We start from the raw sequence: 12,106 nt of genomic DNA, 5'->3' as shown, positions 1-12,106 counted from the left end.
TTGTAGTGTACTCTCCCTTTATTTGGAGAATAACTACTGCGAATCACTAGTGATCCTGGCATTTTCTAGTTTCATTTCTATTACGAACTTTAAGGAATGTATCACAGCTTCATATTCCGTTTCATTATTAGTGGATGCGAATTCCAATCTGAATGAAAAATCCATCTTCACTCCTTCTGGTGAAATTAAAATAATTCCAACTCCATTGCCTTCTCCATTTGATGATCCATCTACCAACATCTCCCATATATTTGGTTCTGTTAATAAGTCTTTTGGATATCCGTGTTCTTCTTCTATATCCATCATTTCTTCTACCGCTTCATCTTCTTCTAAAGGAAATTCTGCCAAGAAATCTGTAACAACTTGTGATTTTGGTGAAGACAAAATTTCATATTTAATATCAAAGTGGCCTACTTGTGCATTCCATCTCTCCACTCTTCCTGATCTTTTTGAATTCTTCATCACTGATTCAATTGGTACTTTTGTTAATACCTTTATTTTGTGCGCTTGAAAATATATGCGGAGCTTAAATGATGCATAAACTAATGCTAAGATTAGCTTCTCAATCTTTGAGTAATTCTTCTCGGCAGTATTAAAAGTTTTGCTAATGTAATAGATGGGTTTCTCCACTCCTGCGTCTATCGCAATAACACGGCACTTAATGCATGCGACGTCGTCGCAAGATAGATTAACAACTCTTCTCCTGATTCTGCTTTTTGTAAAATAGATGTATTCATAAGATGTTCTTTGATCCCTTGAAAATCTTTTTCACATTCATCAGTCCATTTGAATTTCGCACCCTTCTTGAGTATGTCGAAAAAATGCTTGCATTTGTCTGATGATCGCGAAATGAATCTCCCTAGCGATGCTAAAAGTCTATTCAACTTCTGTACATCTTTTATTGTTGCTGGTGTTGGCATGTCACGAATTTCTTGCACTTTTTCTGGATCAACCTGTATTCCTTCCTTTGATATAATGTAGCCTAAAACTTTTCCCGATGCAACTCCAATGGTACACTTCTCAGGATTCAGTTTAATGTCATATTGCCGCATTTGTTCAAAAATCTCCCTCAGGTCCTGTACATGGTCTTTGGCTTCTTTACTCTTTACTAACATGTCGTCCACATATACTTCTAATGTTTTGTGTATCCATTTCTCGAACACCTTCTCTACCATTCTTTGGTATGTTGCTCCCACATTTCGCAAACCAAATGACATTTTCGTGTAACAATATAAACCTCTAGGGGCGAAAAAAGCAGTATGCTCTTGATCTTCTTCAGTGAGAGGGATTTGGTTATATCCTTTGTACCCATCTAAAGACGATACCCTATCATTTCACGCTGCTGATTCCACCATTCGAGGAATATCTGGTAACGGAAAGCTATTTTTGGGGCAGGCTTTGTTTAAATCAGTGAAATCTATGCAAATCCTTATTCCTTTGTTTTTTTTTGGAACAATGACCATGATCGCTATCCACTCTGGGTATTTAGCTTCTCTTATAATTCCTGCATCAAGCATTTTCTGTAGTTCTTCTTCTATTTGGGAATGGTAGGATGTTTCGATTTTTCTTATTCTTTGTTTAAATGGTCTCACATTATTGTTAATCTCCAGCTTGTGACATGCAATTGATGGATCTATTCTCGGTATCTCATCCATGTTCCCTGCGAAAATGTCTTTATATTCTCGCAAAAGGTTAACAGTTCTTTCTTCTTCTTCTATATCCATCTTGGTTCCAGTTCTCAATATTAGAGGTTCTTCTATAGTCCTAACTTTTACTTCTTTTGTTAGCTCTAAGGCAGTGTAACTGGACTTGGGTTCTCCCATTGGTGTTGGTTCTTTTATTGTTTTCACAGGTCCTTCTCCTTCTTCCGAAATTTCGCTGGATATTCCTCTGCCTTCTTTTGCCCTTATCGTGTACACTCTAAATTCTTCTTCTTTCTTTGCCTCCTTTGCCAACTTTCTGCGAAATTGTTTCTTTTTTGCTCGTCCTTCATAATGCTTTACTTAAATTTGATGACATAATTTCGCATTGTCAACATCTCCTCTGATTTCACCTATTCTATTTGGTGTGGGGAATTTAATACATTGATGCAACGTTGATACTACAGCTTTTATCGCATGTATCCGTGGTCTTCCTAGAAACATATTATATGGCGATTCCATATCCACCACACATTGTGTCACGTGTGTTTCGATCTCTCCTAGTGGAACTCGTACCACTATTTCTCCTTTAGGTTTTGTTGTGGATTTTCCAAAGCCATGAACAAGATATGTTGAACTGGACATTTCTTCATCTTTAAATCCCATTCCCCTGAACGCATGATAAAATATTATATTCACTGAACTTCCTGTATCGACTAAAGTTCTGTTCAATGTCCATTCTTCCGTGGATTTTGTTGTTGTCCCCTTCTCTTTTCGCGTAATAGGCACTGTAATAACCAATGGAGATGTGTGGTTCGAATTCTGTCGCCATGAATGTGATTTTTTGCTTTTCCCAATCTTTCAAGGGTGATGTCTTTTCTACTGCCATAACTTTCCTTCCTTCAAAATCTCGTTTATGTATCCTTCCTTTGATGTTTTCATGAAATCCATTAACCATTGTTTTTGTTATCATATTGCACTCCAATCTTTGTCATCTTCATTGACTCTAATCATTTTTCTTTTAACTGGTTCACTAATTTCTTTAATCACTTTCTTGATTTGAACAATCTCAACAACAATCTTCAATTTTCAATCTTCAGCCTCCCTGTTTCTAGCGCCATTATATAGTTGCAGGAAATCCTACACTACACCCCTCACAAGATTTCAATAACATTCAACTCATTTTAGATTAACAATTTTAATTTTATTGATGAATCTTTGAACAATCTTACAAGAAAAGATAAAGGAATCAAGAATAACCACTGCTTTTAAGTTTGAAGTTTTTGCAGAGTGTTGCAATCATTTCTTCTTCTTCCTTTTTAATCTTCATAGCATCATCTAGCATATATGGTTCCTATGGACAGTTGGGATCTTGACACTGCAAATACCTGAGATTTTCCGGTTGTGATTCAATCACCATTCTGATGCGTGAACAACCTTCCTGCGGACACTTTGAATACATCCAAGGACATTGCATAAGACTGTGGTTATCCATGAAACATAATGGACAAACCTCTTTTGCTTCGACACATAATATTTTCTTCGCTTTTCCTTTAGAAAACATGGTGGATGTTGAGAAAGAGATCTATTGGTTTGGTTGAGAGGCCACTCCTAATGTTGTATTTATAACAAGAAAATAGGCGTTGGTAATTCAAACGGGCAGTTTTAATAAAGTCGCGCGGTTTTACCAAAGAACGGCAACTCCTATGGTAATTCAAACGGGGGCTTAAAGGAAAGTCGCGCGCGGTTGTATTACCAACGCCAACGGCTAAATTCCCAACGACTCGATCTTCTTTCTCGACCTATAAATTCCATTCCTCCCATCTCCAAAATCACATCTTCTTTTTCTTCTTCTGCTTCTTTTTTTTTCTAAAACTCTTCAGAAATGTCTGTTAGAAATCGTGGTCCCAAATTTACTGAAGAAGAGGATATATATAACTATATGCAAAGCATATTTTTTTCATAGGCTAATCACTGGTGTTGTTATTTTTCATGACGGTTCTTTTTGAGAGAACGTTTTTCAATGTTCGTCTCACTGACAGGAAACCCAGGAAACCGAGATGCTCGTCGATTGCGTGCTCGTTTTCAATCTAGCTATTAGGATTGCTGTCAAGCCATTTCTTGTTCTGGTAATGGTAATTGATCGAGAAAATTTCAGTGGTGTAACTGAAGATGAAGTGATCCAAACAGCTCTTGATAATTGGGAGGAAGCTCACGGTAAACCTTTTCGTTACAAAACATGTTTCAGAATTCTAAAAGATGGTCCATCTCACGCACATCGTTACTGCACTCGAATGCCGCTCCCGGTCTTTACAATGGAAGAAGATGTTGCTCTTGTTTGATGTTGGTTACATCGTATGATGGGACCAATGAACACTGAAAATTTCTGGGAAAGAGTATTGGGACATTTTGTAGCATCGCAGAACGAATCCATAAGAAACAGTAAGAGCCTAGAACTAAGAATTGCATTCATCACTAAGGAAGTCAAACATTATATGGAAGTTTTGTGGATGGTTCGCCATAGCTATTCTGGATTATCCAACGAAGAATTGGTGAGTATCTTACCTTTTTCCTCACTGATCAACTGCATCCTAAATATCGGAACGTGTTGTTTATTTGTTTTACAGAAAACCATCGCTCAGACCAAGTTTACTGAAGAAAGCGGAAGATAGTTTAAGCATTTTGAATGCTCTGAACTCTACATAGAGAATGTCGCTAGATTTGATGTAGTTTGATGTTTTTGTTGTGGATTTGATATTATTTGCAAGTTCAAATTGTAATCTTAATCTGAAGTGGAAATCTCTATTTTAAAAGTTAAATATTTTCGTTCACTGATGCCAATTCTTTTACAAGATATAAACTTAGGAAATAATACAACGTACTATCAACTTTAATAAAAATCAAGTATAAGTTTCGGCCTCCTGTTTATCTTCATTTGACGTATCTTCCATTCAACGCGCTCTTTGACAGATTCACCTTTGTTTTTAAATTTTTTGTTGTTAACTTTCAAAACTGGAGCTCTTCTTTGCCTTTTAGCGGAACATTTTCTTGAAGCAACTTCAAAAACTTGCACTTCCCTCTTACAATTTTCAATCTTTTTTAAAACTCCCACATATCTTAGAAACAACAGCTTCAAGTTTTGCATCGCAAAAAAGTGTGATCGCCTTTTCAGCCATTGAGAAATAGATTTTAGAATAGAAAATTCAAGAGAAGTGAATTTTGGTGTGAGTGAATTGTTTGAAATTGATGGTAATTTATAGAGGTAAAAAGTGAATTTTGAATTTTAAAAAACTACTTGTTGGCGTTTTTGCTACAAACGCCAGCGTGATATGTAAAAGCGCCGCGTTGAAGCTTTGAGCGCCAGCGCTTTTCCTACCAACGCCAGCGCTATTCCTACAAACTCCAGCTTTCGCCTCTCAGTCGCGCGCTTAGTTATCTGACGCCCAGTGCTTTACCATAGTGAAAAAACCAATTTGACCATCCACCTGACTCAACAAAGATATGGGTTTGTTCATTGCATTGCCCTAAGAAAATCGTCTCAATCTGGCCCGTATTACTTGAAATTGCTGGTTTTGGCCTGACATACTGAATGTGCATCTACTACTTTGACAAACCGTCCGATCCGGGCTGGCCCGATATATACCGTCGTAATCTTCTTCTTCCTGTTCCTTTTTCAATACCCTTGTTTCTTCCCCAAATAACAGAACTCCAAGAGAAACACAGAGAAGAAAAAAGCAATTAAATTTCTTAATTATCTGCTAATTCTGTGTACAAAAATTGAAGATCAAGATTATCAATTTTGAAAAAAAATGGAAACCAAAAATGATTTGGTGTGGTTATGTTTGGAAGCAGCAGCTGAAAGTAAAGAAAGCATAGAAACATGGAGAAGACAAAGAAGAACACTTGAAAGTATGCCAAATCAATTATCGCAATCTCTTCTTCATCGTCTTCTTCAACGAAAACTCCTCAATCCTTCATTACTTGAGTAAGTTTGTCTCTGGGGTTTCCATTTCTAGATCAAAGCTCAAATTTTTATTTGACTTAATTGAGTTTTTCAGCTGGAAAAAATTGATGGATTTGTTGAATTTGATCTGGGTTTGCTAAAGTTCATACTTTTGTTGGATTTAATTGTGTTCTGCAGCTGGAAATCTAAGAAATTTGTTGAATGTTGATCAGATTGAGTTTTGCAGCTGGAAAATTGAGAAATTTGTTGAATTTTGATTTGGGTTTTGTAGGGTTTTTCAGTATAGTGTGGAGGAGATTGATTTAAAGAATGAGAATGTGGATGCAGAATGGATGGCATACATTGGTGGATTCGTGTCCCTCCGTGCTTTGAATCTGGCCGATTGCCGAGCTATCAATAGTTCTGCACTCTGGCCTATTGCTGGTAAAGTCTAGTATTCATTTTGTGTTCCTATAGGCATTGCTAGTTTTAGTTGGTTTGGTTTCGAATTTGTGTGTTTGAAATGCTGCATTTTAATCTAAGGGATGGAGACCTTGAAGGAACTGGACTTGTCTAGGTGTGTAAAGGTTAATGATGCTGGGATTAAACATCTTTTATCTGTGCCGAACTTAGAGAAATTATGTATTTCGGAGACTGGTGTTACAGAAAATGGGGTGGCATTGCTGTCTTCTCTTGTGAATTTGGCGAAGTTAGATTTGGGTGGGCTCCCTGTCACTGACCGCGCATTATCTTCACTCCAGGTATTGTAGTTTACAATCGAACTTTTGATTTGTAGTTGGTCGATAATGAAGTATAGTTGGAAATGTCGGTTTATAAAGTTTGTCAAATGGACGGCAATGCGCGGTTTAGTTATGTGATAAATCCCGCTAAACATTTACTGATTTTAATTTCTGGCGTTCTTTAAGTGTAATTGACTGATTATAAAAGCTTGTCGTTATCGTAGGTGTTGACTAAGCTGGAATACTTGGATATCTGGGGGAGTAAAATATCTAACAAAGGAGCTGCTGTTCTGCAGAAGTTTCCGAATTTGAGTTACTTGAATCTTGCTTGGACGAATGTCACTATTTTTCCAAGTCTGCCATCTATAACATGCTTGAACATGAGTAACTGCACCATCGAGTCAGTTTTGGAAGGTGATTGTGGCGTTAAAACTCCTCTGAAAGAGCTTCTTATCCATGGGGCTACAGTCCTATATGTCCATGAAGTATTTTCAAATATTGAAACAAGTCAATTATCTTTCTTGGATGTATCCAATTCCTCAGTTCACGATTTTCGGTTTTTGGCTAGAATGGATGCACTTACCCATTTAAATGTCAGCTATAGCAGAATCGAAGATGAGGCTATGGAATTGGTTGCTGAAGTTGGAGCAAATTTGAGAACTCTAAATCTCAGCAACACGAAAGTCAGCTCTGCTGGTATAGGGGCTTTGGCTGGCCTGGTTCCAAAACTTGAAACTTTGTTATTGTCTGGCACTATGGTTAATGATGTCGCTCTCTCGTATATCAGCATGATGCCCGCATTGAGGGTTATTGACTTAAGCAGCACAAATATTAAAGGTATGACTTCTGCGTTGAAATGAATATGGTCGATTCACATTCACTCTAGTCTGTATTTTTATGCATATAGAAAAACTAAGTTATTTGTATTGTTGCAATATCAGGTTTCATCCCCCATGCTGGGGAAGAGCAAGACGAGGTATTTTCACTTTCTGAGTTGGGAAGCCTGAATCATCTAGAAAAGTTGGATTTGGAGGAAACCCACATTAAAGATGAGGCTCTCCAGCCTCTCTCTAAGTTACAGGGATTGAAGACCTTGTGTTTGAAAAGTGATTTCCTTACACATATGTCACTGCATTCAATCGCATCTCTAGGAAACCTAAGATTTCTTGGGATTCGTGGTGCTGTATTGACGAATGACGGCCTCTGCATGTTCAACCCACCTCCACTGCTTGAAACGTTGGATTTGAGAGGGTGCTGGCTTTTAACCGAGGATACCATCTTGTTATTCTGTGAAACTCATCCTCAAATCATATTGAAGCATGAATTTGCTCAAGTCTGCTCCGCAGTTGCAAATAGCGGTGATCACTCATCTCCACAGCGATCGACCTCTAAAACTTCCCCATTGAAACCTAAGAAGAGCAAATGGTCTCCATCTCCCCCATCAACAGTTCGAAAAGAGGGGTTTGTTGTAGGTACGTATTTCTTTCTCCCTTTCCCTCTATTCCTATATACATATTCATGTATATATTTCTCATATCAACTCCTTTAAGTAATTGTAATTTTTTGGAATAGATCAAAGGCTGAAATATAGAAGAGAAGAACTGCTAGAGATGCAGTATTCACCACTTTCGCAAGCCTCTCCTAGTGTTGTACTTCCACAGATGCTGATGGAGTGACTCTAAACATTCGTCTCATCAATGTATTTCGTGTCTTCAATCTACTGCCACCAGAACTTATCTATATTCGTTGCCTGCTAACCGTATTTCTAAACTGAAGGAGATTTTGCATGATGAAGAATGGTGCATTCCTTGTTGTCTTCTGAGATTACAGAACTCGGTCAATATTTCTAGTGTTGGGTTATGGATGCTAAATGGCAGATGATCTTAAAAATCCTTCCAATCATTCAGTTTGGTCATGTACTATAGAGAATTAAAATTTTCAACTGACAAGATGGGCTATGAGAGGCCAGTTTTCTTGGGTGTCATTGAAAACCCTGATACTAGTTATTACAGATTAGTTGACGTATTTTTGCTTTTGCGAAAGCAATTGATATTGGTAGAGGCCTATTGACTAGTGCCGTGACTTTGTGTCTTTGACTATTGATATTTGATGAATGTTTGAAATTCATGTTTTCGTGACCTTCTATATCCATATATGCGTTTAGCCCAAAATCAAAATCAGCGCGTTTTGAGCATTGTCTCCGGCCAACTTGAACTCTGCTTTTAGAAACAGGTATTTCACAACGCGTTTTGACCATTCTCTCCGGCCAACTTGCACACTCTTTTTAGAAACTGGTATTTCACACGGCAAGAAAAAAAATTTAGATATCGGATTTATTTTTAGAAATTGGTAAAACTAGGGAGTAAAGTTTCTTATCTCAATATAATATCAGTAGATTCAGTACTAATGTTTGAAATTCATGTTTTCGTGACCTTCTAAAGTAAAAAGGGATTCTTCTTGATTCTGAAACCATGAATTATAACAAGAGGAGGAAATTGGGGGGTTCATCACAGAACCAAGGAGTTAAATTTACTTATCAGAACCGAGGATGGAGATGTGATATAGAATACGACAACGCTACAGGTGAAAGGATCAGGATGGATGAGGAGGAGGCTAGGGGATTGATGCAACTGTGTGCTAGGTGATAGATTCGAGAATGTTGCTGTCTCTGTTGTATCCGGCGGTCCTTGTATCCTGAAGGACTGTGGCACGGGTGGGAAGACAATGGAGATCAATCCCCGTAACCAGGATTTGCTGAAGAGGGTACTTGATGTTGATGATGACAAGAATGACTTTTACCTCAGAAATGCGGCTTTTGTGTTGTTTAACCATGCTAAATTGTATTGGAAAATCAGGCACGAGCAACCTGGTTTATTTTGAGTGTCCTATGCAATAATGAGCTGTTTGTCATCAATATATGTTTTTATTTGATTATTATGGTGTTGTACTCAAATCAAGATTGAATGTGTAATATATCTTTTAACCTTGTGCTGAATATGCTTTTCTGTGTTCGCTTTCAATGTGATCATGAGTTTTATAATGAGCGATTTCCCCGACTGCATGCCCTTCTTATTTTACGAATCTTTAAGTTGGTTGTTTTTGAATAATTCTGGCTAATGATGATGATAAAGGTGGAATACTGCCCCTAAACGAGATGTTACATCACTCTCACATTTTCTACAACACAGTAATTCATGAAAGTGCGCACTTGCAGATGAATATCCAAGGGAAATTCTTAAACTTGGAAAGAGTTTAAGCTTCTTTTTGAAAAATTCGTACTGGATGCAATAAAGAGGATACCTATATAAGATGGAGAAAAAAGATGGTGTAGGAAATACAAAAGTTAAAGAGTTTGGCTGATATGAAATCAGGCGGGGGCATACATCAAACACCTAAACATATATTTTCATACCATCATGAACCACCTTCCTCTTGCAAGAGTGAATCTGAATCAATTCCTTCATCTATTTCCGCCTGCCTCGAATAAGTACCCGAGTTGGGAGAAACTAAGCTCTCTTTGTATACAGAAAGACAATATGAGAATGTTTTCATACCATCATGAACCTCAACAGCTCTAGTTGTGTCATTCACTGGATCATATAAAACCACATTAAACGCATTATTCCTGTCCATTCCAAACAGAATCTCATCGTTCTCAAAAGATCGCAAGGGTGTCAAATGTGCCACATGCCCGAAAAGCTTTTGTATGTCGATGTTGAAAATTCTAGTCCAAGAATCTTTCACTCCGCAGTCGTTCAACTCCCATAACTCGACCCATAACAAAGAAACATAACCAAGTAAGCAAAGAGACTCTTTTAACACACACAAAGTTGTACAATACATTCCATCAAACAAGCTAGGCATTTGGATCTCTTCAGATATCTCTTTCTCCGCATTGAAAGAAAGGATAACTTCAGTTTTCTTTCCCCTTGGTTCACGAAATGCTTTCCAGTGAAGAGCTCCATTAACAGGCACCCTAGAAAATTCAGGTGTAACGTAATGGTTATGAAGATCATAATGGATGTCCTCAAGTCTTCTCCATGAATTTGATGATAACGTGTAGACATGGATCTCACAAAGATACTTATCATTATAAATCCCTAGACTTACAACTTTGAAGTCATCCATCTTGTAATCATAAATAAATCCATAACGTACTAATAAACCGAACCTCACAGTTGGTGATACTCTATGGATGGAGTCTTCACTTGGTGATATTGGTAACTTCTTATACTCGTTAGTACACGGGTTCCAGATGACAACAATGCTAGGAGGATTAATCTCTCTAGCATCACAACAAGTTAAACAAACCAAACCATTACAAGACCCCCAAAATCCGTATCCACGATAATCATCAGATGATAAAGGGCAATTGACAGTACTAACAAGATCACTACATGTTGATGATGATGGATCATAACCTATGGTGTGGAATTCAGTAAAATTATGGTGCGTGATATTAAACTTGTTCATCTCATTAGCATGATTAAGATGCATTTTAACAAACTCACTGCCTTTCAATAACTTGTACCATGCCTTTGATACACACCTGAACCGCCCAATCGACTTCGCTGGCAACCTAACAAGGATGTCTGATATAATATCCTCCGGAATGCTCACCATTACTGCAGTTATAAAAACAACCGTAAAAATAAATTTAACTCTAATTTTATGCTCTAAACAAAAATGAGCTTTTTGCTGTCAGTAAAATATCACAAAAATGGAACTTTTATATATATACGCATACATCAATAGTGACTTGTTATCACATGATTCATGACAATAATTATGAACCCTACTATACTAAGTTAGTAAGACCTAGAATTGGATTTTGGCTTGGTTTTTCAACTTGGGAGAACCAACAGGCTTGTACAACAAACATTGACAAAAATAAGAGAAACTAATACAGGAAATAAACAAAAACTAAACTAGGAACCCTTGGCTACGTAATCACTCCAATATTAAGTAAGAAACAAAAATGAGGTAAGGATATCAACTGACCTTAAATTTTGATTAAGAAGGAATTGCTGAGAAATCTTCGAATTATGAGGTTTAGAGGCCTAGATGTTTACTTAACACTCAAAACCACCATTCCTATTTTCTTCAACAATATTTCTGCTCAGTCCACCAGTCAAACCCATTGCTGGTGTGTCGATGACGGGGTGACTGGCTTGATCAATCGGTAAAACAAGCAACAACGAAAAACTGAAAGAAAAAAGATCTGATTTACTGCTGTGCCGAAATCATCAGTACTTCACAAAACGGACAGTTGCTGTAAAATTTTTCACAGATGAAGCTTATGTTCTTTGAATTCAACAATAATAACATGAAACCACTTTCTTCATCCGATGTGTTTATCAAGATCACCACTCACCAGTAGTCATTGCACGAACATTTCCCTGCTTTCTTGATATAGTGAAACCTATTCAAGTCCCTGACTACAGTATCTCTATCTGCAGCGACTGATGCAAACCCATTCCCATATGCTTATGAGATCGAAAGCTAAAGCTATTTTATTACTTTATACTCTTTTTTTTCTTTAATAAAACTTTAACCATTTAAGTCAAAAAAAGAAAAAAGCAACATCTGTATTTTGAACATCCTTAATCTTGCATCATAAAGCATCCAACTCGGCGTAGATCTCCTCGGCTCGTGGGTGTGAGGTGCCTCCCACGAAGAATTTGTTTAAGCCAAAATGCATTGATTCTGCAAGAAATAAGTATGAGAAAATTCCTCCTTTATATATTTAGTGGACAACCACTAGTCTTTCCTATTCCCAACTC

The 12,106-nt window shown here is 37.3% G+C and overlaps 2 protein-coding genes across 2 annotated transcripts; one reads left to right on the top strand and one right to left on the bottom strand.

Moving 5' to 3' along the window:
• Positions 1-5,327: 5,327 nt before the first annotated feature.
• On the top strand, positions 5,328-8,456 carry LOC113323907 (internalin-I-like). The gene is made up of 6 exons (XM_026572256.1): positions 5,328-5,625; positions 5,876-6,027; positions 6,127-6,344; positions 6,548-7,160; positions 7,265-7,795; positions 7,896-8,456. Exons 1-6 carry the CDS (start codon positions 5,450-5,452, stop codon positions 7,997-7,999), a joined length of 1,794 nt encoding a protein of 597 aa, XP_026428041.1. The 5' UTR covers positions 5,328-5,449; the 3' UTR covers positions 8,000-8,456.
• Positions 8,457-9,551: 1,095 nt separating this feature from the next.
• LOC113325412 (F-box/kelch-repeat protein At3g06240-like) lies at positions 9,552-11,767 on the bottom strand. The gene is made up of 2 exons (XM_026573618.1): positions 11,325-11,767; positions 9,552-10,948 (listed from the first exon to the last, which is right to left on the bottom strand). The coding sequence occupies exon 2, from the start codon at positions 10,944-10,946 to the stop codon at positions 9,738-9,740; it is 1,209 nt and encodes a 402-aa protein (XP_026429403.1). The 5' UTR covers positions 10,947-10,948; positions 11,325-11,767; the 3' UTR covers positions 9,552-9,737.
• Between the last annotated feature and the right edge of the window lie 339 nt (positions 11,768-12,106).

The sequence above is a fragment of the Papaver somniferum genome, chromosome 11 (genome assembly GCF_003573695.1).
Source record: "Papaver somniferum cultivar HN1 chromosome 11, ASM357369v1, whole genome shotgun sequence".
Taxonomy (NCBI): domain Eukaryota; kingdom Viridiplantae; phylum Streptophyta; class Magnoliopsida; order Ranunculales; family Papaveraceae; genus Papaver; species Papaver somniferum.
The sequence above is the reverse complement of the archived record's forward strand: the minus strand, read 5'-3'. Positions and strand labels throughout refer to the sequence as shown.